At 42.3% G+C, this 24,287-nt stretch overlaps 5 protein-coding genes and 1 non-coding gene across 6 annotated transcripts; 3 read left to right on the top strand and 3 right to left on the bottom strand.

Annotated features, from left to right (window-relative positions):
- Positions 1-914: 914 nt before the first annotated feature.
- On the top strand, positions 915-4,414 carry LOC133739255 (1-acylglycerol-3-phosphate O-acyltransferase). The gene is made up of 9 exons (XM_062167000.1): positions 915-1,303; positions 1,431-1,667; positions 2,155-2,201; positions 2,337-2,455; positions 2,541-2,701; positions 3,423-3,532; positions 3,611-3,710; positions 3,801-3,924; positions 4,037-4,414. Exons 1-9 carry the CDS (start codon positions 918-920, stop codon positions 4,160-4,162), a joined length of 1,410 nt encoding a protein of 469 aa, XP_062022984.1. The 5' UTR covers positions 915-917; the 3' UTR covers positions 4,163-4,414.
- Positions 4,415-5,464: 1,050 nt separating this feature from the next.
- LOC133735472 (probable LRR receptor-like serine/threonine-protein kinase At4g36180) lies at positions 5,465-9,365 on the bottom strand. The gene has a single exon (XM_062162877.1). The coding sequence runs from the start codon at positions 9,134-9,136 to the stop codon at positions 5,732-5,734; it is 3,405 nt and encodes a 1,134-aa protein (XP_062018861.1). The 5' UTR covers positions 9,137-9,365; the 3' UTR covers positions 5,465-5,731.
- A 1,424-nt stretch (positions 9,366-10,789) lies between these two features.
- TRNAE-CUC (transfer RNA glutamic acid (anticodon CUC)) lies at positions 10,790-10,862 on the bottom strand. Its single transcript has one exon. It is a non-coding gene; the product is annotated as a tRNA-Glu (tRNA).
- A 78-nt stretch (positions 10,863-10,940) lies between these two features.
- On the top strand, positions 10,941-14,766 carry LOC133736008 (protein ACCUMULATION AND REPLICATION OF CHLOROPLASTS 6, chloroplastic). Its single transcript, XM_062163442.1, has 6 exons — positions 10,941-11,533; positions 11,602-11,826; positions 11,930-12,190; positions 12,310-13,273; positions 13,798-13,934; positions 14,312-14,766. The coding sequence occupies exons 1-6, from the start codon at positions 11,033-11,035 to the stop codon at positions 14,600-14,602; spliced, it is 2,379 nt and encodes a 792-aa protein (XP_062019426.1). The 5' UTR covers positions 10,941-11,032; the 3' UTR covers positions 14,603-14,766.
- A 390-nt stretch (positions 14,767-15,156) lies between these two features.
- LOC133736007 (kinesin-like protein KIN-7E) lies at positions 15,157-20,176 on the bottom strand. The gene is made up of 11 exons (XM_062163441.1): positions 19,350-20,176; positions 19,166-19,255; positions 18,971-19,071; positions 18,767-18,880; positions 18,608-18,689; positions 18,449-18,516; positions 18,296-18,361; positions 18,085-18,209; positions 17,666-17,978; positions 15,790-17,489; positions 15,157-15,588 (listed from the first exon to the last, which is right to left on the bottom strand). The coding sequence occupies exons 1-11, from the start codon at positions 19,525-19,527 to the stop codon at positions 15,273-15,275; spliced, it is 3,153 nt and encodes a 1,050-aa protein (XP_062019425.1). The 5' UTR covers positions 19,528-20,176; the 3' UTR covers positions 15,157-15,272.
- Positions 20,177-21,388: 1,212 nt separating this feature from the next.
- LOC133736547 (uncharacterized TPR repeat-containing protein At2g32450-like) lies at positions 21,389-24,231 on the top strand. The gene has a single exon (XM_062164089.1). It carries the CDS (start codon positions 21,545-21,547, stop codon positions 23,957-23,959), a length of 2,415 nt encoding a protein of 804 aa, XP_062020073.1. The 5' UTR covers positions 21,389-21,544; the 3' UTR covers positions 23,960-24,231.
- Positions 24,232-24,287: the final 56 nt, after the last annotated feature.

The following is a 24,287-nucleotide window of genomic DNA, read 5'->3' as shown; positions in this document are numbered from 1 at the left end:
CTTTTTTCCCTAAAGTGGAGAAAAATCAAAATATGAGGAAGTTGTTGGAGTTGCTCTAACCCAATCATGAGATTTAAAAGCATCCCAATCACTTTAACCGGTTCTCAGTTTCTCATGCATGCCTTTGAAATGATTGGATATTAAACCAATGCGTTTCAAAAAGAAACAAAGTGGAAAAGGGCAAAAGAAACCATTCTCCGCAAATCGGCCACCATGGTTGAAACTCTCGGTTTTTATTTCTTCCTCTCCAAGTAAAGGATTGCAAAGCATTTATTTTGGTCAATAGAACGCAAAATGTGGAAAACTACTGTCAAAATTCTACACATTCGAAAGCAAGTGTCGCTTCAAGTTTTCTACATGGACCCGACAACTCTACAAGTTATCAATATGTTCCAAAACATAAACATAAAGTCACAGAGGTAGATAGAGGCGGGAGGGTGATTGAAGTTAGATAATTAGAGAAGGAGAATATAATCAACTAGTGTCACGTTTACTTACTTTGAATGAAACATAATCATGAATCGGAGACAACTGGAATGGAAGAAGAAAGGAATCGGTATTGATTCCGGAGGAGTTGATTCATAAACACATCTCCCCCCTTCGTAATTAAATTCCTGAGTATTCAGGAATCGATTCCTTATAAAGAGGTGAGACCTACGCTTATTCCGATTCCTTCATGTGTTAGTAAACGCATGAATACTTTTATCCTGATTCCTTTATGTGTTAGTAAACGTACGAATAGTTTTACCCCGTAATCATTCCCTCCCATTCCAACAAGTAAGTAAACGTGCCCTAGGTTATGATTGGATTCCAACCAGAACCATAATAAGGTTTTTCTTGTTACGTCATTGCCAACGCTTTTTATTTGTCGCCAAAGCTCAACGTTAGCAGTCACTGATCACGTAAGCGAGGGGATTATGTGCTGCCCACACCACACGATACACAATTTCGCACGTGGCCAGAATAGTCGCCTTAGATTCGAAGCTCATCCCCGTCCTGGTCAAAAAGGCGCGCACATCGGCGGTGAAGCGTCGTCGTCGTCTATAAACTTAAGCGACGCGTCGGTTATTCCAAACCACTTACGAAGCTTTGAAAAGTGTATGAACCTGCGTAGACTCTCGTCCAGAATGGCCGAAGAAATTAGTAGGTCCGCCGCCGCCGAGCTCCGACCCTCTGTTTCCACCTCCACGGCCACCGCCACAAAGGCAAAGTCAAAATCGCTCTGGCCCTCCCTCCTCCGTTGGATCCCCACCTCCACCGATCACATCATCGCCGCCGAGAAGCGCCTCCTCTCTCTTGTCGCGTAACTAACTAACCAATCCAATCCACCTTTTATGTGTTACGAATTTCATTTCCTACTAAAGAACCGTAATTGAAGGCTGAATTTGGCTAATTTCTTATGAATTGTGAATTGGGGTTGGGTTTTGCAGGACCCCATATGTTCAGGAGCGGGTGAATATTGGATCCGGCCCGCCCGGGTCGAAGGTGAGGTGGTTTCGGTCGGCAAGCAATGAGGAAAGGTTTATCAACACGGTTACTTTTGACAGCAAAGAGGATTCTCCTACTCTTGTAATGGTTCACGGCTACGGTGCTTCTCAAGGTTTCTTCTTTAGAAATTTTGATGCCCTTGCAAGTCGGTTCAGGGTCATTGCTATTGATCAACTTGGGTGAGAGCTATTTTTCTGCTTCAATGCAATCTTCACATGCTTCAATTTCATTCCATAAACCTTGCATAGATAATGTAACTTGATGCTACAAGTACTAGTGTTTTTCTCTATATTCTTGATCGTCCTGACAAAGAAGGCCTTTTGTGGGTGGTGGGTTGTGGTTTCTGACCCTCCTCATTCTCCTGAACTAAAATTGTTTCTTAATTACTTGTTGCAAGTCTATAGTTATGTGAGATTGTGTAACATTAGGTTGCCAAGTAGGGTATATATATATATATTCATTCAGAGACTTTTATTTTGGAGTTTCTACTACAAAAGTACTGAAAGATTGAAACCTTTTCTTTTACAACTGATGTTGGAAGCATTAGTTCCCTAATTTATGGTGAAATCTTTTGACTTTTGGATTCTCAATGTACCCAAGTGCTATTAGGGGTCTTTCTTTATGAGACATTGTGTGCTCAAATTCTTGTTTTGGTCTTCTTTGCAGCTGGGGTGGATCAAGCAGACCTGATTTTACATGCAAAAGCACTGAAGGTAGGTCTACTATGTCAAAAAAAACTTAACTTTCAATATCACTGTATATGGATGAGTGACGTAACTCTTGACAAATGTTGACAATAAGAATAAAGTATCTTTGTCTTTTATTTAAATTTGGAATTGGCAATGCAGAAACCGAAGCATGGTTTATTGATTCTTTGGAAGAATGGCGGAAAGCCAAAAATCTCAGCAACTTTATATTACTTGGACATTCATTTGGTGGGTATGTTGCAGCTAAGTATGCGCTAAAGGTATTTGTCATTCCAGATTGATTTTTGAATCTAGGCACCACCTGGCATTTTTTTGTCACTGATGTTGATTTTATGTAATTAATAGCATCCGGAGCACGTTAAGCATTTAGTTTTAGTGGGTTCTGCTGGCTTCTCGTCAGCGGAAGATGCAAGGAATGAGTGGATTATGCAGTTTAAAACAACATGGAAAGGAGCAATTATTAACCATTTATGGGAGTCTAATTTTACTCCTCAGAAGCTAATCAGGTAACTAACATGATTTAAGCATGGTGATATATCCATTTCCATGATTTAAGCTATACATTGCATTTTGTGTTGTTTAGGTTTCTTAGCAATTACATGTGCCTATGGTGCATGCATAATTGCATTACATAGCACGAAGTCACACTCGTATGCATGCCTAGCTTACTTTGGGTGGTCTAAAGGCATCTCAGAGTTTCATGTCTTGAGATAATGATTACATTTGCAGCTAGTTTATAGTGTTTCTCTCTGCTTATGATTCTGGATACCGTTTCATATTGTCTATTTTCTTTGAACCTTTTACCATATTTGTCTGGGGGATCATTTGATTCCTCTCTGGTTATTGGTATCCTTGGTTATCCAAAGAATTTTCTGGCATTTACTTGAAACAACTTTTAGCTTCTCTCTTCCACTCATAGTGCTTTCCCATGATTCCACCATCCAATCCTTCCAGTCCCCTTCCCATATGTGGGCTGAGATTCAGTATGGAGGCATTCACACTGATCTTTTATCAAGTATGGAGGACTAGTTGCATCTACCTTTCTTTTCAATCTTACTTTTGCATTCTCGATTAATGTGTTGCTTCTTGTCCCAAATTGCTAGTTTGAGCATATGGTACTTCTTCTCATTATGCTTTTGGTCTTGGTGCAAGTTGGAATCTACTGCATTTAGTGGTGTAACAGAGAAAGATGTGGTTATCTTATTCAGCTGTTTATTTATTTTGCAGAGGGTTAGGGCCTTGGGGTCCAAAGATTGTTCGGGGTTACACAAATACTAGATTTGGCGCTCGTGCAGCAGGGACCACCCTAAATGAACATGAATCACAACTGCTAACAGGTTGATATATATCAAGTTATTTCTGTATAGCACTCATCATAGTTTTAAGATCTCTAATAGTTGCTTTTTCAATTGAAGATTACGTGTACCATACTTTAGCTGCCAAAGCAAGTGGAGAATTGTGCTTGAAATATATATTTTCTTTCGGAGCGTTTGCTCGGAAGCCTCTTCTTCAGAGGTCTGTTGATTCTACTGATTTTTTTCTTGTCTTGGTATGTTTCTTTTCTGGGGGGTCAATCTGTGTTTACATTTTCCCTTTTATGTCCAGTGCATCAGAGTGGAAAGTGCCAACTACTTTTCTTTATGGCTATCAAGATTGGATGAATTATCAAGGGGCTCAAGAAGCTCGCAAGGATATGAAGGTCCCATGTGAGATTATTAGAGTTCCTGAGGTCAGTCTCTCTCCCTCCCTCCATTGTGTATGCTTATATTGCTTCTCAATAATTAGTGAATATGATGGATTGGTTTGTATCTCAATAAAAGTTTTCCCATAAATAATTGCAGGCGGGACACTTTGTATTCATAGACAATCCCGAGGGTTTCCATTCAGCTGTTATGTACGCTTGCCGTAGATTTCTGTCACCTAACCCAGACAATGAATCTTTGCCTGAAAGTTTGACAGCTGCTTGAAATGAATACTTAGTTGCTTTCTCATTTCCTTTGTGTATATATATTAAACAATCTCCTTATTTAAGAAGATTCGTTCAAATTCCACTGATTAAATCTTTATATTCTTTCGAGTATCTGTATTTGCTATACTCCCATTATATGCATAAATACCAACCAACAATGGATTGTTTGGTGTCTGTACATCTATGATATTTATCAAGGAAAAACAAGTGGCAGTTGTAATTTAAAGCATCCATTCTGTTTCATTTTCAAGGACTATTTTGTTCGCTGTCATGATTTCATCTCACTGACGATTAGTAAGTAAATCCTTTGGAACTGCGTTAGTCTGGCATGGCTCTCATCCGCATCTGAAATTCACTAAACAAGAACTGCTGAAAACTACGGTTCTTGAGAGCTTGTGATGCTCCAAGTTTAGATTCAGTTATAAACCAAGTTGTGACGATTCAAAACCCGGAGCATGAGATACTCCAAACATGGGGTAGAAGTTGGGAAGAGTCACTATGGCAGATTGGCAGGTGAAATATTTAAATTGACACATGCTGTGTGCCTGTGTGTAATTACTGATGAGCTACCATAGCGACCCGGTGTCAGCCCCCAACTCAGAGGCCACTAGAGTAGGGCCGCCAGAGTGAAGGTGAGAACTGAGAACGACATGTCGTGGACAGTTGAGTGATGCTGCTCTGTTCATCTTCGTGACGCAGAAATCAGAAATGAATGTGAGTTGCTCTGTTTCACTTCTTGTTCTATTCAAATCACAAGGATTTTCTTACTCATAAAAATCTGTCTTCTCTACTCAGCTACTCTGATACAGTTGGGCCCCAAAGATGGGTCTCGTATAATTGCTTCACGTATAAAGTGGCAATGGCTTTACGTAGGTCCGGTCAGGGACCACGTGACGGTCAACACTTTCCCGATGAAATAAGGAGGACCCCATCACCCTTTCCGATAAGGGCGCCTCTGTCACATTAACGGCTACTTTCTCCGCTCTCCTCCCAAACCTGCCACGTGGCACGGATTAAGTTGCCACTTATTTGGCGGGAAAATAGTATTAAAGGGAAGACACCCTTTTCGGGTCCCTTTCTTCCTCTCTCTTACGAGAATAACGGAAAATCTTTGAACGTGACCGTAGAGATTGTCAGACCCAAAAAAAAAACAAAGACCGTAGAGATTGAGTGGTCCTCCGGCGCCGTCAGGTCATTATATTTTTTTTCTTTAGAGAGACGAAATTTTATTCAATCTGAAATCATACATTTCAGGCCTCAGGGGACAGAGACCAAAATCTTAAGAGAAAGCATTTACAGGTACCAAACTCTAATAATCAACCGCACAAATGACTGGAAATTCTTCCACTGTCTCAAAGGTATCAAGACCGGGGTGACGCCATAACCATGACATGACAACTTAAAATTAATATTAATGTAGTTGAGCAAAAGCAGGAATGAAACCGGGGTCAATAGAAGAAAATGGAATTAATAATTAATCACAAGATTTGAAAACACCTACTAGTTCAATGATCAATGATTTGACGTTTTTCTTGATAGAAAAACAGAAGGAAAAAAAATAAAAAAATTAGGCCGGTGAAGGTAGTGAAGTTGGATCAGCCGACGATGGTATGTCCGGTCCGACGCGGCAACCTTCAAGCATGAACACAATGTCAGCCATGAGGGGTCTATCAAGTGGATCAGGTGCGGTGCAGAGTAGTCCAACTTTTACTCCCAATAAGAACTCTTCTGATTCTGATGACTCCGGGTCTAGCTCAAGTAGTCCAGGCTCTAGCAGCTCTGTGATTTGACCTCTTTGTAGTTGCTTCTTCACCCATTTCACTATGTCTTCCTCTTCAGTAAACATCACTGGCTTCCTTCCGGTTAGGATCTCCAACAGGACAATTCCGAAACTATACACATCGGCTTCTTTTGTTGCCTGCCCGGTCAGTGCTGCTTCGGGTGACACATAGCCTAATGTACCAATTGCGGCAGATGATGATGAGGAGGCTTTTGGTGAGACTATGGTTAACCGGTCTAATCCAAATTCCGATAAGTGGGCTTCAAAATCAGCGTCAAAGAGAACATTTTGCGGCTTCACATCACCATGAACCATTGAGACTGAGTGCAGGAAAGCTATGCCTCTAGCAATGCCAAGTGCAATGAGATGCCGCATTGGCCAATTTAGTACATGACCATCTTGGTGAGAAGCCTCTTGGAGCAGAGTGGCTAAGTTTCCATTAGGCATGTAGTCGTATACAAGTAGCCTCACATCAGGACCGGCATAGTAGCCTCGCAGAACTGTTAAGTTCCGATGCTTCACCTTGCCAAGAGCTTCGGCTTCTTTGTGGAACGTCTCCTCATCGAGCACACCAAGAGAAGAAGCAGGAAGGCGTCGAATTGAGAGCACCATTCCATCTGGGAATGAAGCCTTGAATACCAGTCCGTACTTTCCCCTGCTTAACACATTTTCCTCATCAAATTGTCTTGTTGCTTCTAATGCTTCTGCATATGTAATCTTAGTATTGAACATAACAAGCTTTGGCCCTCCATTGTCTCCACTTCCGCGACCAGATCTCTCTCCGCCTGAGCTTGCACGACCTGGACTGGGACGCTTCTTCTCCCCAGTTACCATTTCTCTAAGCTTCTTACGCCAGCGGAAGAGGCTGTAGACATAGCCACAACAACACATTAACAGAAGCAAAGCTCCACCAGCAGCCACCCCAATTAATAAAAGCAACCTGTTTCTCCTTCTCCTTTTCGCATCTCCACATTCTCTGTCCAATGGTTTCCCACATAATTTCGGGTTCATTGCAAAGACAGAACCATTGAATTGAGAACCCAGTAGCTCTGGAATCTTACCAGATAGGTTGTTGTTAGACAAATTCAAGGACTTCAAGTGAGGAATGAGTGAAATATTTGCCGGGATTGCTCCACTCAACTGGTTTGAGGAAAGATCTAACACCACAAGGTTCACTAACAAAGGCAAGGAGTTTGGTATTGGCCCTGAAAGTTGATTTTCCTCTAACAATAATGAAGTCAGAGCAGAGCATTTGGAAATTTCCTCTGGTATTTCACCTGTCAATTTGTTATGACCTAAATCCAGCTCTTCCAAACTAGATAGCCGAGAGATATCAACTGGAATTTTGTCCCCCAGTTGATTAGAACTAAGCTCAAGTACTTGAAGGTTCAAACAATCTCCAAGCTCTGGTGGGATCACACCGGAAATGCGATTCTTTGACAGAGATAGAACGGTTAGTGACCGTAGATATCCATACGTGGCTGGAATACCACCAGTAAAGGCATTGGAGGAGAGATTTAGGTACACTAAACCAGTCAAGCTACTAAAACCTTGAGGGACAGCCCCAGACAACTGATTGTCTTGCAAAGCAACCACTTGTAAATTTGGCAGCCCAAAAATCTCAGTAGGCAACTCACCAGAGAGCTTTTGTTTACTCAAATCCAGTGTAGCGAGCCTCATCAGACTTCCAATACTCGCTGGGACGCTACCTGAAAGCCCACAATTGCTTAAATTCAAACCCTGCAAGCTCCTCAATGCTCCTACATTCCCAAGAACCTCACCGGAAAACTTGTTATTACTCAGGTTCAAGCTAGTCAAGTTGCTTAGCTGCATGAGCTCAACTGGAACTTCCCCTGTCAGATTATTACCGCTCAGATTCAAGGATTCTAGCCCCGAGAGTGCTCCCAAACTCGACGGGATGGTACCCGAGATTAAATTCCCACCCAAAGACAACACCTTTAAACTCCTCATTCCACCCAGAAACAAAGGAAACTGGCCCTCAAAGCGGTTACCTTCAAGATCAAGAGCCTGTAACAAACTGCATTTTGCAATCTCCGTAGGAATTTCACCGCTCAGGGAATTATTACCCACCCGGAGTTCTTCCAACCGGAAAAGATTGCCGATTTCAGCCGGCAATCCCCCCGAAAACGAGTTTCCAGCAACATCGAAAACCCTCAGCCTAGTCACATTACTCAACCAATTTGGGAACGCGCCGCCAATGCGATTGCTTTTAAGAACCAGAACCTCCAGAATACTCCAACACCTTCCATTTTGCGGCTGCACAATTCCCGTGAGCGCATTGAACCCTAGATCTACTATCCTCAGTGAAGAAGAGTCAACATTCCCATTGCACAATAAAGCTATCGGGACTGAGCCTGATAAGCTGTTCCGAGCTAAAGAAACCACCTGAAGCTTCGGAATGGCGCCGATGGTCGCCGGAATTAGTCCTCGGAGCGCGTTGTCGTCGGCGCTGAAATGTACAAGGGAGGAGCAGTTGGAAATAGCCGAAGGAAGCGTGCCGGTCAGCTGGTTCGAGTCCAGCCACAGATACTCAAGCATCTGGAGCCGGCCGATGGTCGGCGGAACGCCGCCGGTGAACTGATTGAAGGAAAAATTGACGAGCTGGAGCTGCGAGTTGGCGGAGAAGTTCACCGGAACGTCCCCGGTGAATGCATTGGAGGAAAGATCAAGGTACCGGAGGCTGGCCGGAATGTCGCCGGAGATTCTGCCGGAGAGGGAGTTGTGAGCGAGGTTGAGGATTTGGAGGTTGGTGAGGTTGAGAAGCGCCGGCGGGAGGTCGCCGGAGAGTGAGTTGCCGTGCAAGTAAACGGTGCGTAGCAAGGCGCATTGGGAGAGGGAGGGAGGAATGGAGCCGTTGAAGTTGTTGGTGTGGAGGTTGAGCTTGCGGAGGTCACGGAGGCTGGCGAGTTGGTCGCCGAGTCGACCCGCGAGGTGGAGGCGAGGCAGGCTGAGTTCCCGGACTTGGTTGTTGAAGCAAACGACGCCGCGCCAGTCGCAGGGGGCGGAAGGCGTGGAGGAGTCCCAGCCGTTGAGGGCGCCGAGCGGGTCGTGGAGGTTGAGCTTGAAGGAGGTTAAGGCTTGGATCTCGGAGAGTAAAAGTTGACCGGCGGTCAATGCGGCGGTGAAGTACAGCATTGGGATGATCAGAAAGAAGAAACTAGCCGTTGCCATTAGAGAGCGTGAGACTGAAAATGGGGTTTTGGTATTTTGTGTGGGTGGTGGAAACAGAGGGTGGGGTTTTCTGGGGAAGGAGAGAAGGGACCGGAAAGAGGAGCGGTTAGAGAGAAACGACGCCGCGGGTGGGCGACCCAAGTAAGTGGCTGGGTTAAGCTCTGGCTTTGGTTTTGGCTTCCCTCTTCCCAAAAAGTTCGTATTTAAACCTCTCTTTTTGTTTTTGTATTTGTTTTGACAGAAAGAGAGAAAGGACGTTTCAGTGTGCCTGTGATAATGAGAAGGTCACTTTCTTTCGGCGCTTACGCCTCAACTTCTTAGAAATGGCCCAACCGAGGGAGAGACAGTACAGAAGAAGAAAAAAAAAAATTTCTTCTCATCTTCATGCATGATGTTTCGAATTTCATGATGAAATTCTACTATATTATGTAATTATATATTAAGTAAATTAGCTCGATATATAAGTATTAGAGTATATTGATATGAATTATATGATGATGGATTAGTCTACGAGACTACGACTGTACATAGCTGATTTACTGTTATAGATAATTGGTTTAAATTTAATATATTGATATATTAATGTAGCATAAAAATATTTGAATTTCATTAGATAAAATATCAAGGATAATTTCCAAGTGTGTAGATAATTGAGGGCTAAATCCAAATCATAAAACAAATTGTGTCTGGCTTAAACAAAAACAGAACTCAATGGTCAAAAAGAGCAACAAAAAAAAATAAAAATAAAAAAGCAGGCCAACAAGAGCACCAGAAGACTTATAAAACAAAGGCTTCAGACTCCTAAGATGGGAATTACAAAGTAGAATTGACATTCGAAGGAACCCGCAATTAAGCAGCAGACATTAAACCAGGTCAAAGGCTTCAATCCCCGCTTATAGTGCCGCAAGATGGCAAGATCTAGTTAACCTATCCAATAAGTAGTGGACAAAAGAGCAATTTGCTGTGTCATCTCTCCCATTTCTTACGTAGTTGTATTTTATTAGCAGATTGGTATGAAATTCGCTGAAAATAATGAGTTTCCTGAAAATATGAGACTTTTATACCTTGTTGATGAAGAAATTATGGAAAAATAAAAAATGAGACTTGATTGATGAAGAAATGTTGGAAATATGGGGCTTCATGATCTATTGATTTGTATCATCTTCATCTTGATAGTCTCAGATCATCTCGAATTTTTAAGTAATTATTGGGTGGTGTGAAACTATCACGTGTTCGTTACCTGATTATTAGCATGTCGATACATACACACAGAGATTTTGTAACGTGGTTACAAAAATGCTGATACATACATGCTTAGAGTAATAAAAGAAGATACATAGACCAATTATGCATTATCAAGGCGAAGTCTAAATAATATATCTGAACCCACTAAATAATATCTATGAACCTAGAGGCTAGCCGTTCGATTGGAAAATAATTGGGGGAGCCTATTGAAGAAAAATAATAATTGGGGGAGCCTATTGATTGAAACCATTTTCAGTTAATTGGGCTGAGCAGCGGTACAACTGGAATTCATTTGTTAAAAGAAAATAGGCTGAGCCTTTTGATTGAAACCGTTTTCAAAGGTAATTGGGCTGAGCAGCGGCAGCCCAATTCATGTGTTGAAAAAAAGTGGCATAGAAGAAAAACAATTTCCGTTGCCGGGACTTGAACCCGGGTCTTTCGGGTGAGAGCCGAATATCCTGACCAACTAGACTACAACGGATTATTAATCAAGCAACAATAACTAATGTTTAGGATTATAGGTCATAGTACGTGTTATACTGTGACTCATTGATGAATGTCAAGAGTAAAAATTGAAAAGCCAAGAGGAAATGATAGTGTCAAACCCAGAAAGAAGGTACCTGAGGCTGAGGGTTTAAGGCGGAGGGACCAATGGAGACCTTGAAACACTTGGCCATTGGCTTCTACACCCCAAGACTCTCCGCCCCTTTCCCACACTCAAGAAGAAAACCCCAAAAGCTCAGGCCCGCATTATGCTCCGCCAGCAAATGGGCCGACCGCCTCCTCGCCGACTTCCAATTCCTCGGCGACTCCTCCTCAGACCACCATTCCACCACGGCCACTCTCGCTCCTCCTCCTCCTCCTCCTCCCCCACTCGCTCCTCCCGAGCGCCACGTGTCCATCCCCCTCGACTTCTACCAGGCACTCGGCACCCAGTCGCATTTCCTCGGCGACGGGATTAGGCGAGCTTACGAGGCTAGGGCTTCGAAGCCGCCTCAGTACGGGTTCACCCAAGATGCTTTGGTCAGCCGGAGACAGATTCTCCAGGCCGCCTGCGAAACCCTAGCCGACCCTACCTCCAGAAGAGAGTACAATCAGTCCCTCGTTGAAGACGAAGACGGAACAATTCTTACCGACGTTCCTTTTGATAAGGTAAATTGCAGTCTCGTGTCTCAATTACATTTGATCGGTGTGAAATTAATGAAGAAATTAATTTGTAGGTTCCTGGAGCTCTTTGTGTGTTGCAAGAAGCTGGAAAGACGGAGCTGGTTCTTCAAATTGGGCAGAGTTTGCTGAGGGAGAGGCTGCCGAAATCGTTCAAGCAAGATGTGGTTTTGGTGATGGCACTTGCTTATGTCGACATGTCGAGGGACGCAATGGCATTGTCCCCACCGGATTTTATTCAGGGTTGTGAAGTGCTCGAGAGGGCTTTGAAGCTCTTGCAGGTAAAGCCCTCATTTGCAAGTCTCTTAGTTTTTGTTTATATGCATGATAATGTCTAGTTTTGCCTAGTCTGATGCTTGATCAACACTCACATTCAACATGTAGGAGGAAGGTGCTAGCAGCCTTGCACCTGATCTTCAAGCACAAATTGACGAGACACTGGAAGAGATCACCCCACGTTGCATTTTGGAACTTCTAGGTTTACCCCTTGATGAGGAGTACCAATCAAGAAGGGAAGAGGGCCTCCGTGGTGTCCGCAACATATTGTGGTCTGTTGGAGGAGGCGGAGCAGTTGCTCTTGCTGGGGGATTCACCCGTGACAGTTTCCTGAACGAGGTCTTTTTACGAATGACTGCAGCTGAACAGGTAGCCTCATTCTCTCTGTTAATTTCTTCCCATGATCTATATGCTTCTTGCTAAATTGTCTAATCTTTTTTTTTTTTTTTTTTATCTTTGTTTCCATTTATTGTTGTTGTTGTTGAAAGGTGGAACTATACGTATCAACACCAAAAAACATCCCAGCCGAAAGCTTTGAAGTTTATGGAGTGGCGCTTGCGCTTGTTGCTCAAGCCTTTGTTGGTAAAAAACCTAATCACATTCAAGATGCTGATAACCTGTTCTGGGAACTTCAGCAGAATAAGGTATCAGCTGTAGGACACTCTGTTAACACCTATATAACCAATGAAAATAGTGAGATAGACTTTGCTTTGGAGAGGGGACTCTGTTCACTTCTTCTGGGGGATCTTGATGAGTGTCGCTCATGGTTGGGCCTAGACAATAATAATTCACCGTATAGAAATCCATCTGTAGTCGATTTTGTCTTGGAGAATGCTAAGGATGATGATGACAATGATCTTCCCGGACTTTGTAAGCTGTTGGAGACATGGTTGATGGAGGTGGTATTCCCCAGATTTAGAGACACCAAAGATATTGAGTTCAGCCTTGGTGATTATTATGATGATCCTACAGTCTTGAGATACTTAGAAAGGCTGGATGGAACTAATGGCTCACCCTTAGCTGCAGCAGCAGCCATAGTAAGGATCGGTGCTGAAGCTACTGCAGTTCTTGATAATGTCAAGGCCAGTGCAATTCAGGCCCTGTGGAAGGTGTTTCCTCTGGGTCAAAGAGATAAGAATATGACACCTCAAGAAGATCATGAGGTGAATTATTCTCTTCTTCCTGAAGACAGTGGAGACCCTTTGGAAGAATCCTATGAAGATGATTCTATTCGTGTTGCTGAGGTTTCTGGAAGAGATGGTTCTGTTGATACACTTAAAGAAGAATCAATTACTGAGCAAATCAAAGATGCAAGTGTGAAGATTATGTGTGCTGGTGTGGTAATTGGACTACTGACTTTTGTTGGATTGAAGTATTTACCCGGCAGGAATAGCTCATCCAATCTACGTAAAGAACTTAGTTCAGTGACTGCATCTGATGTCACTAGTTCAGGTATGATTATAATCATGCGTTATAGCATAATCAAACCATTAACGAAGCCTTGCTTTCACCTACTAAGGTCTGAAACATAAATACTTTTGGTCTCTTGACTCTTTCTGCTTCCATTTAGTTAATGAAACACGCTATTTCAGCCAACTGATAAAAACAAGCATCCACATGAATCTTTTGATAGCCACTTGCTAGCAGTAAGGGCTGATTTCTGATTGGGCTATCTGAGTCGATTTCACACCATAAGCAAACAGTTTCACAGCTGATGAATTCTCCTTCAAATCACAAACACCTACACCTTGACCATTGGTTCTCTGACAAGCTATTCATATTCGAATTACACCTTGTAACCCCTCTTTTTCACAGCGATGCGAATGCACCCAGAATTCCTTATTCCTAATTCCAACATGATAAAAGATGTTTGGTATATTTTTTATGTTTATGACATTTTAGATCCATATGGTGTTTCATATGCCAATTTATATGAAGTAAAAGCTCACTGTAGAAGCTACTGTATAATTATGCAGGGTTACCAGTAGATGTTAAGTCTGCAGAGGAATTACCCAAAATGGACGCACAAATTGCCGAAGGTCTAGTTCGGAAATGGCAGAACATAAAATCTCAGGCTTTTGGACCTGGGCATTCCGTGGATAAATTGTCAGAGGTGAGAATTCCTTAGTTTTTGTGGATGAAATACCATATCTTTAAATCATTTAAGGCCTCATCAGAAAACTTCTTTTGATTTCTTATAAACATCTAGTGATTTGGTATATCACTACATAGTTCTATATATTGCACATCAAAGTCTGAATCTCTTGATCATACAATCTACATCACACTATCAATACTTACTTTTATATACAGCTGTTTGGGAGACAGGAGTCTGAGGATGTAGATAACTTGTTAATTCAATTGTTGATTTAATTTGCTGTATTTAAGGCCTGTTAATTACATCTAATGAAATTCCAATTAATCATGATGTATCAGCAAAAAAATGTTTCAATGTCTTTATGCTTGTCCTGACATTGCAAAAACTGGCAGGTATTGGATGGTGAGATGTTGAAGATATGGACAGATCGTGCAACTGAAATTGCACAGTTAAATTGGTCCTATGATTACACCCTTTTGAACTTGAGCATTGACAGTGTAACAGTGTCGCTAGATGGGCAGCGTGCTGTGGTGGAAGCAACTCTTGAAGAATTAGCCCAATTAACTGATGTGCTCCATCCAGAGCACGATGCCTCGAATAGCAGAACATACACTACAAGATATGAGATGTCTTGTTCAAGCTCAGGATGGAAAATCACTGAAGGAGCTGTCCTCCAATCATGAACAATGATGTAAGATTTGATATGCTTAATGTAAATGGTATCTTTTGTTTTGAACATGTTTATATATCTAAGGTGTAATTTTGTCAAAAATTTGAGTCGTTGTCAGTATCAAGATATATATAAATAAATATTCACTCCATCCCTTCTCCCCCCTCACTTTCCCTCCTTTTTTTTCTGTATACAGTAGTTCGGAAGAGAATATGTAGAGATGACAAAGGAAGAACATAAGAATTACCAGTAAATTATTATGAATATCAGTCAAAATATTGCAACAATTTATCCTCTCTCTTTTTCTTGGTTTTTATTATAATTATTTTTAAACGGCAAGGCACCCTCCTAGAAATTGACCGTTCTTTGTAGGTCTGCAATAAGTGGAGATGACTGTACGCTTGTATACAGCTTACCACATTGCCCGGAGAGACCCCTGACTCCTCTCTTTGCTTCTATATGGAGTTCACTAATGCATGTCCATAGGCATATCACATAAACATACACCTCTGGTCACATGTCTTTTTTGTCCAATGTAGCAGCATAGATACATCAAACATAGGGAGGTTGAGGTATCAAATAATCATAGTAAAATTATAGATTGCCATGTAGTTTACAATCAGAGTCTCTGTTCGAGCTGAGCTATGTCTACAGTCATCTTGTTCTACGTGGAGCAAATAGTTCTATAGGGTAGACATGGAGTCCCAGAAAGAAGATTTCTTGGGAACTGGTCGGGATAAGAAGCTGAGTCCAAGTATCTCCTTGGGAGCCTGAAGTGGCTCTGCAAGGTCAATCAACTTTGCAACAAGTGCAGCACTCTCCCTTATGTGTCTCATGTCCATTGTGCTCGTCCATAGGTAGTTTGTCAACTGTAGGCTCCTTTCCTTCGTGTTCAGTCTAATCCCCCACTTCTGGTAAAGCCTCTCTCTATCTTTTCTTGGGAATCTCTTATGCACTTTCTTACTTAACATTTCCCTCTCTTTCTTAAGAGCCTTCATACTGTTTCCCATTTCATATAAGAAAAAAGATGAGATTTAGCTGTCAAAGTTCGAGAATACGGTCTATATCGAAAAGGGTTAAGCTCAGAGTATAAAAATTCAAATATGGGTGTTTATGTGTGCGCGCGCTCGCGCGTGTGAAGTGTTGTGTTCCAAAGTTTAAGTTCCTTGTGGGTTTGTTTGTTGAGATCTGAAAGATTACCTTGAAGCTGGCGTGAGAGCCTGACGATCACTCACAGTACTTCGATTACTTCCATCGGAGAATGTCTCCTTTAAAGCGGTCATTCTTCTAAGCTCTACCTCCAAGTACAGAAAGTCAGATGGATCTCCTTTGTAAAGGAGGAAGAAATGGGATCTGTGGACCAATGGCACATAGCAAGCATCCCAGAGTTCGATTATTAATCCCCTCTGTCTTTCAAATTCAGACCGCCAGTCAGAGTTGTTTCTCAATGCTCGTTGTACTGATGTATCCATACGGCCAGGCCTCCTCGATGATTGTCCGTGCTTTTCATATCTGTCTTTCTTATGTTCCTCATCAAAATTGAGAACACTGACATTATCCTCCAAATCTGACTCCGAATAGTTCTGGATAACTTTCCAAGCCACCGGAGCACTCAAAACAGAAGCTGATTTAGAACTCATCACTGATGAACTCATCACTGATTTAGAACCAGGCTGCTTTGATTTGAAGAGCTTCCATCGCAAGCCTGTTGAACCTCTAGGTAACTCCTCCACAACATCCTCCTCATCAGGCTCTCGGTCCTCTGCCTCCACTTGAACACTCAAAAGAGATTCTCGACCAGAATCTCTTCGGGTAAGCTTTCTATGCTTCAGTTTAGACACCTTGCGCTGAGAGACTTCTTGTCTTTTATCAGGTAAGTCCTCTACCTCAGGCTTTCTAGTTTCATCTGTATTTGTGGAAGCTCTCACGACAGAATCTTTTTGGGTAAGCATTCCATGCTTCGGTCTAGACACCTTGTGCTGAGAGACTTCTTGTGTTTTATCAGGTAAGTCCTCCTCTGCCTCAGGTTCTCTAGTTTCATCTGTATTCGTGGTAGCTCTCACGACAGGAGCTTGAACATCTTCTCTGTGTAACCTTTCAATGTTGATACCATGCTTTGATTTGAACGTAGGCGTTGCAGGCTCGTTTTGTACCGTCTCCTTACCTGGAGATAGAGAACTTAGGAGAACTGCCCTGGCACTTCTACTTCTGGAGAAGCTTAAGCTTACAGGGCTGGATTCAGTGGAACAAGGAGATTGATCCAGAGGGCCATTAAGAGTCACAAGAGTGTTAATTGTCATTTGCAAATCATGTATTTTCCTCTGCAACGCTTCATACTCTTCACTAGCATTTCTCAACTCGGCATCTTCCTTCTGCTGCAATGATGAACCTGCTTCTTCATCCATTGACATTTTACTCTTGTCCATGCTTGGTTCTTCCATTTGATCAATGCATCTAATCTCCTTGCAGACATCTTCAGGTTCTGTAAGATGCTCTTGTGCAGTGTCATTGCACAAAGCAATATCTTGAGCTTTTACGTGAGATCTTCGTGCATTGTCTTCAGGTTCTGCATGAGAGCTTTGTGCAATATCTTTGTCTTCTGCTTGAGATCTTTCTGCAATATCCTCCCAAACTTCAAACTTTGGAGCGCTACCATCCAGCAGAAAATTTTCCTCAGAAATCTCAGAAAGCCGTTGGAAGTGCTTGCTGGAATTCGAGGAACAACTAGGTCTGTCAGTACTATCTAGTGGATTGCATGCTTTTACACCCTTGTCTGATGACTCCAATCCTGAATTTTCAACTATTCTAGCCCGGCCTTCTTCAACTGATTGTAGCAAATTTTGAACCCGAGATTGAGCAAAATCACGTTGCTTAGTCAATTCTTTTATTTCTTTGTCCATCTGCATAATGTAACATTGAAAAAAAACAACAAAAGCATTAGCATCCAAAAGAAGAAAGTACAACGCAACAGCAAACTCGTCGTAAGTTTAAAACTCTATCAGAATACACATTGAAGTTTTTCTGGGTACTAACAGAAGTACATGTATAAAGTTAGTCACAGAAGTCATCCCCTCACCTGTTGCAACAAAAGTTCCTTCTCTTTCATAGAATTTGTTGCTAAGCTCTTCAATGCGTTTTCCATTTTAGCCAATTGTTGCTGCAATTGCTTTACCAATGCCTTATCTGACCTTACCACATTGACCTTTGCATTTGTAGTAACCTCTTTTGCACAACTTGCAAAGAACAGGGTGTTTTTTGATTGCTCAACATGACTTCGTGCAGGGCTCATGGTGCAAATGATGGCTGTCCTAGCGTTACCTCCCAAAGAATTTTGCAGTATGCGTGTTAGCTTGGAATCTCTGTAAGGTATGTGTCCATTTCTTCCCGTGCTGCATCCATTAATGAAATTAAATTCATAAAGATGCATGTTAAAACGTGTAGAGATTTTATAAATGACCCAAGAACTTTGTTGAGTAAATGGAAGAACAACTAAACCTTAATTTGCGTATTACAGTTCCCAGGGTCAGTAAACTTCTATTTATGTGACAACCTTCTTTCAATCTTGCACCAGCTGATAATGCCTGAGCGACACGCTCGCTGCCCGCAAGATCAACAAAATTCTGCACAAAGAATTTCATTTTCATTCCTATTAATATGAACAATATTGAACAAGTTTCCTAGTGAAGCAAGATAAGTACTTCCATACCACAGTAGCAGCAAGAGTGCCTGAACTTTGAAGGCCTTCTAATTGTTTGGCAGTACTTTCAATTGTCTGTTAATTCCAACAAAAGACTTCAAAACAAAGTTCTCATGCCAAATACGAAAGTAACTATTTGAAAAAATGACAAGCCAAGCATACCAGTCGCAAAATTTGATGAGATCTTGAACTAGTTTCATTCAAAGAGGTCTCTCCTATCTTCCTTTGTGCTGCATGAATAAGTTACCATATTAAGAGTTCACTTGGTTAACATGCACTCCATTTAATCCAGTGAGACTAAACTAACACAAGTGACTTTACCTGCGCAGAGGGAAAGAAGCTCCTCCATGTGGTTCCGGTCTCTCAGTACCTCCTCTGAAAGCTTCTCGACAACTGTACCTTTCTGTACGTTGAAGTAGTATTAGTAAAAGAATTTGTCATTCAATGAATTACGTCTACTCAAAGGTATAAATGACTCACCTCTGGATCATCTAGCAGCCTAAGTTGAACATTCTCGGAGCTGAGGAGATCTCTGACAGCTTCATTATATATCTCCATGGCAGAGAACTTCAACACGAATTCACGGTCACTTTGCTGAAACACAGATGTTCAAATTATGCCAGGTCCTAGAAACATAGTCAGATAATATGACGCAATTAAAATGTTAGTAAACAGTACACTTACTCTCTCCATGTGATCATATATATCTGTAACAGCAAATTCGGTCACCCCATTCATGGTATACGTCTTTCCGCTGCTTGTTTGTCCATAGGCGAAAATGGTTGCTGCAGATGATGATATTTCAGTCAAACTATATAGATTCTGCTTGGTTACACTTTAGTATCATCAGAAAACAAGGATTAGAAAATGATCACTGACAGTTGATGCCGTTAACGACTGAAAGAGCAACCTCCTTAGCTGCCTCTTCATACACCTGCTTCGTAGAAGAGTCGTAACCAAATACTCTATCTATGAAGGGACATGAAAAACAGTGTTAATGAAAAAACAAAAATTTCACTTTCACAAAATGCAGATGAGGAAGAAAGTGCATGTGTGTAATTACCAAAGGAATAAGCAGAGGGAGACGAGGCCCGATCAGGTTGGTTGCTGCTGTACATGACGGTGTTGTTGAAGCATTCCCAATCGGAAACGTCATTCTTTGCCTTTTCCTTGTCATTCAATGGTCTCACCCTAACCGAAACAAGAATCTTCTCTTCATTCACAGCCTCCTCCGTCGCCATTGTCTCTCGGGTTCTTCTTTCGGAACAAACAAGAAACAGTATATAAAGCCCTAGCAGCTTCAGATTTCCCAGTTTTCCTCTCCCTGGTAGACGTAGGAGAGAATGCAACCCCAGCAGTCAAAATGCTCAAACAGATGATCTTCTCCCAATGCGCAGGTCCTCTACTTTCAATTCGCATTCGAAATCCTTATCTGATCGTCTTCTAGTTTCTTCTTCTTTTTTCTTTTTCTTTTTCTTCTATTTTCCAGGCTTTCCTTGTTGTGTGATCAATTAACTTCAAAATAAAAGCATCTTGAGATTGAAAATCGGCTATGCAGTTTGGAACAGAATGTCAAGCGCCTTTTAACAGCGAAGCCACGCAGATTAGACTAACAAAAACAAAATGATATGTATCAGAACAGAACCCCTTTGATTTTATCCTTGCTTTTCGTTTCTGGACGGAACGGCCAAAACACGCTCTAGAACGAAACTCGGAATCAGGAAATGAGAGCAAGATGTTGGTTTTGGCCGAACCGTGAAGACCAGAGGGGTTGCTGCCGGCCTGAAAATGAAGGCAACGAGAGGAGGAATAGCAACGGTGGCCGATAACCGTTTTGCTTCCCTGTCTCACGCTCCTATTTGAGTTTGAGTTACTAACAACCCCAGATATACAACCAACCGCCTAAAGCTAACAAAAAAGTCCAAAACCAAAATCGAACTTACTATTTTAACGTCCAGCTCGCCAATTCGGATAGCATCTACAGTACAGTTGTATGTCTAAAGATGTGGGCTACAACTGAAGTAGATGCCCCCTCCCGTCGTTGGGCTGCGAAGAAAGCCCAATTCACGCGACTCACTCATCCCTAGTGAAGGTTAACTAAATCTTCTACCATAAATCATTTGTTAAACAACGATAAGCGCATCGGATAAGAAAAAAAATAACAACAAGCGTAGTCTAACATAAATTGGTATAGGTATATCACTAATGTTGTTTGCAACGTATAGGAACGGTCATTCAGGTTTTATTGCATTAAGTGATTTAGGACTAACTTATATATTGTAGATTCTATTGTCACTTTTTGGATGAAAAATTTTCATATCGAGATATCAAATTTATTCATATCGAGGACTTTTCAGAAGTTACACAAAAAAAACTTTTGAAATAACATCAAAACTTACGGCATTAGGTTACCGCATTCCCGCACCACCACAGTTCTTCATTTCCATTTTGGACACTGCCAACATTAGCAAATGAGTCACGTGCCGCCTTCTGTATTCCCGCCCCCGCCAATATTCATCCTCGTTCGCGCTAGCGCGAAAATTCTTCATTTTATTTTCATTTCATTTATGTTCGAATTATGATCTCTGTGTTGCTTTACTGTGTTGGTAACACAAAAATCATTAATTTTTTTCTCTTTCATAGACCTTGATTTAAGTCTTTTACCGATGATTTTGGAATTTTGGAACTATTTCTCGATTTTGGATCATCCGTCGGCAGCATATTTCTCTTTTTTTATACAAAATTACCCCTTCTAGCCACAAAACCTAGAGCTCTACGACAGCCCAGACGATGGGCAAAGTACAGCACATAAACATAAACAATAAAGAAACAAAAAATAATAAAATGACAGCCTCCCATCATCATCATCATAACTTTCACTCATTTCATTCACCAGAAGTAACAACGAACAAGATAATAAATATAAAAAAATTGAAAAAAGAATTATAAAGAGACAGAGAGATTGAGAAAAAGAACGAGAGAAAACAATAGTCAGAGTCTTTTTTTTTTTTTTTTTGGCTTATCCAGAAAGCCAGATGGCCCAGATCCAATGGATAATGGAATGAGAAAAAACCCAACTCCCTCTGTAATTTTCATATTCAAAGAAATTTAAAACCCCCCCGATGAATTAGATTTCCCTTTTTCGGTCCCTCACTCCTTTTTTCTCCATTTATACCAATCAATCACATTACAGCCTGTCCCAATTTCCTCTTCTTCTTCTTCTTCTTTAAAACCCTACCAAGAAATTACGGGGTAATAATGGCGACGAGAGGGAGCAGATCAGAGAAGGTGAAGAGGATTTTCTACCAATTTGACGCCAACCATGACGGAGGGCTTAACCGGGAGGAAATGGCCGCGCTCGTGGTGGCCGTAAACCCTAGGGTCAAGTTCAGCGACGAGCAGATCAATGCCATTTTGGACGAGGTGTTTCGGACCTACGGCGACTTCATCGACGGCGACAAGGGGCTGACGTATGAGGGCCTGTTGCGGACGTATGACGACGGAGCCGGCGACGTGGACCGTGACTTCGACGCGCTTGGGTTGGAGCTGAGTCTGGATGAGGCCAGAGGAGGAGGAGGGGCTTCCATGGCCTCCGAGGCGTCGTCGTCGTCGATAGTGGACGAGCGCATCGCGGAGTCGCAGAAGAAGCAGCGGACGGCGGCCTGGGCGGTGTCGCCGAACCACGGGATCGTGTTCGACGACACGTGGAAGATTGTGGACGATTTGGAGATTCTGGTGAAGAGGTTGAAGGTGAAGCAGGCGGGGAATAATAATGGCAAGGTGAAGGGTGAGAATCTGGACTCGTATTCGGAGGCTGGGTGGTCTAGAGAATTGGGGCCTTCTTCGGAGATTTCGGAGAAGAGGGTGTTTTGGGAAGAGTCTGGGCATGACTATGCTCTGTTTGTCAAGGAATTGGGGGTGCTCAGGAGCCGTGCCGACGGAGCAAGGTCGAGGGAGCAAGCTTTCGATGGACACATGGCAATTGGGAGGGTTTTGTATGAGCACCAGCTGTTTAAGGAAGCTTTGGTTAGTTTCAAGCGAGCCTGCGAGTTGCAACCGGTGGATGTTAGGCCACATTTCAGGGCTGGGAATTGCTTGTATGTTCTTGCCAGGTACAAAGAGTCTAAAGAGGAGTTTCTGCTGGCTCTCGAGGCCGCCGAGGCCGGTGGGAATCAGTGGGCGTATTTGCTTCCACAGATTTATGTGAATCTTGGGATTGCTCTTGAAGGTGAAGGTATGGTTTTAAGTGCTTGTGAGTATTATAGGGAAGCTGCTATACTTTGTCCAACTCATTTTAGAGCCTTGAAACTTTTGGGGAGTGCCTTGTTTGGGGTTGGGGAATATAGGGCCGCTGTTAAGGCCTTGGAAGAGGCCATTTTCATGAAACCAGACTATGCCGATGCACATTGTGATTTGGCTTCGGCTCTGCATGCTTTGGGTGAGGATGAGAGGGCAATCGAGGTTTTTCAGAAAGCCATTGATTTGAAACCCGGCCATGTTGATGCCTTGTACAATTTGGGTGGCCTTTATATGGACTTGGGAAGGTTCCAGAGAGCTTCTGAGATGTATACTAGGGTTTTAGCTGTGTGGCCAAACCATTGGCGCGCTCAGCTTAACAGGGCTGTGTCCTTGTTGGGAGCTAGGGAAACTGAGGATGCTAAGAAAGCTTTGAAGGAAGCATTGAAAATGACCAACAGGGTTGAATTGCATGATGCCATTGCACATTTGAAGCAGCTGCAGAAGAAGAAGGTCAAGCCAAATGGGGGTGCCAATGGGGAAGGTTCCTTTGTCACTGTGGAATCTACAAAATTTAAGGCCGTTGGGGAGAAAACAACATTGAGGCAAGACTTAGCCATTGCACTTGAGATTAGGGCTTTTCAGAGGATTACCAGGTTGAGTCGTTGTGATGTGGATCTCCTTAAAAGGGAGATGAGTGATGGTGATGTACCAGTGTCATATTCAGGTACTGGTGTCCCGCAGAGGTCCATACGCAAGCCTAACTTGGAAGAAATTCTCCGCAGGTTGCTTAATTTCCTAAAGCCTGAGACTTTTCAAGGAGCTGTGAAAGCCATAAACGAGAGAATACTCTCTGTTTTTGATGATACAGGTGCAGGTAGGGTGGACTTGGGCATGTTTTTAGCTGTTCTAGCCCCTATTTGCAGTGGCCCGCCAGAAAAGCGCAAGCGAATTGCTTTTGATGCGCTCTTGTGGCGCCCTGTGAATGAAGGTGGTGGTTCTCAGATAAGAAAAGATGACGCCACTAAATATATCAAACTGTTGAGAGCTATATATGTCCCTTCCCATGGGGTTAGTGAGATGCTGGAACTCCATGGAGAAACAGATCCTTCAACAATGTCTTACACAGAGTTTCTTGTCATGTTTAACGACCCTGATTGGGGTTTTGGTATCATGTCCACGCTGTTGAAGCTTGAAACTGGGGACAGGAATCGCCATGGTAATCATGTCTGTTCAGTTTGCCGCTATCCAATTATTGGGTCTCGCTTTAAGGAGATAAAATCTCATTTCAGTTTGTGCAATCAATGCTACAGCGAGGGAAAAGTTCCTCCTGCCTATAAGCAGGAAGAGTACAAGTTCAGAGAATATGGAACTGAGGGCGAAGCCATGAAAGACAAGTGCAAGTGCTTTACATTGCAAGCCCATAATGACCCGTAGCTAGATTCAGTTTTCTGTTTCTGTTTATTCTGTATAATCCTTCTTGATGTTCTAGCTGTTCAGTGTGAAATATATAGCTCATGTCATGAATGTGTTATGTGGGAATCATGCCCTTGTATAATACATTTGTTTCCATGGATTCTGTCTGCGCCTCTGTTGTCCTTCTCTACTGATATCATCTGTACAATTCAAACTTGTATGGGGATGCTTTTTCTTTTGTAACACTTTCTGGGAGGATCTTTCGTTGCTTAATCCAGTTGCATGTTCTTGTAGATTGAAGTTTATCAGTGTTTTGTGGAGAATTGGAGATATGAATTTCTGCTTTCAG

This window comes from Rosa rugosa, chromosome 3 (genome assembly GCF_958449725.1).
Source record: "Rosa rugosa chromosome 3, drRosRugo1.1, whole genome shotgun sequence".
NCBI lineage: Eukaryota > Viridiplantae > Streptophyta > Magnoliopsida > Rosales > Rosaceae > Rosa > Rosa rugosa.
The sequence above is the reverse complement of the archived record's forward strand: the minus strand, read 5'-3'. Positions and strand labels throughout refer to the sequence as shown.

Excerpts from the sequence above, each read along its gene's own strand:
- LOC133739255 (XM_062167000.1), top strand. The coding sequence starts at position 918 with ATGTGCTGCCCACACCACACGATACACAATTTCGCACGTGGCCAGAAT. Across the intron at positions 1,304-1,430 it reads CGCCTCCTCTCTCTTGTCGC|GACCCCATATGTTCAGGAGC; the intron begins GTAACTAACTAA and ends TGGGTTTTGCAG. Across the intron at positions 1,668-2,154 it reads ATTGCTATTGATCAACTTGG|CTGGGGTGGATCAAGCAGAC; the intron begins GTGAGAGCTATT and ends TCTTCTTTGCAG.
- LOC133735472 (XM_062162877.1), bottom strand. The coding sequence starts at position 9,136 with ATGGCAACGGCTAGTTTCTTCTTTCTGATCATCCCAATGCTGTACTTC.
- LOC133736008 (XM_062163442.1), top strand. The coding sequence starts at position 11,033 with ATGGAGACCTTGAAACACTTGGCCATTGGCTTCTACACCCCAAGACTC. Across the intron at positions 11,827-11,929 it reads GGGCTTTGAAGCTCTTGCAG|GAGGAAGGTGCTAGCAGCCT; the intron begins GTAAAGCCCTCA and ends TTCAACATGTAG. Across the intron at positions 13,935-14,311 it reads CCGTGGATAAATTGTCAGAG|GTATTGGATGGTGAGATGTT; the intron begins GTGAGAATTCCT and ends AAAAACTGGCAG.
- LOC133736007 (XM_062163441.1), bottom strand. The coding sequence starts at position 19,527 with ATGGCGACGGAGGAGGCTGTGAATGAAGAGAAGATTCTTGTTTCGGTT. Across the intron at positions 18,362-18,448 it reads CTCATCAAATTTTGCGACTG|ACAATTGAAAGTACTGCCAA; the intron begins GTATGCTTGGCT and ends TGGAATTAACAG. Across the intron at positions 15,589-15,789 it reads GCTCTCACGCCAGCTTCAAG|TATGAAGGCTCTTAAGAAAG; the intron begins GTAATCTTTCAG and ends AATGGGAAACAG.
- LOC133736547 (XM_062164089.1), top strand. The coding sequence starts at position 21,545 with ATGGCGACGAGAGGGAGCAGATCAGAGAAGGTGAAGAGGATTTTCTAC.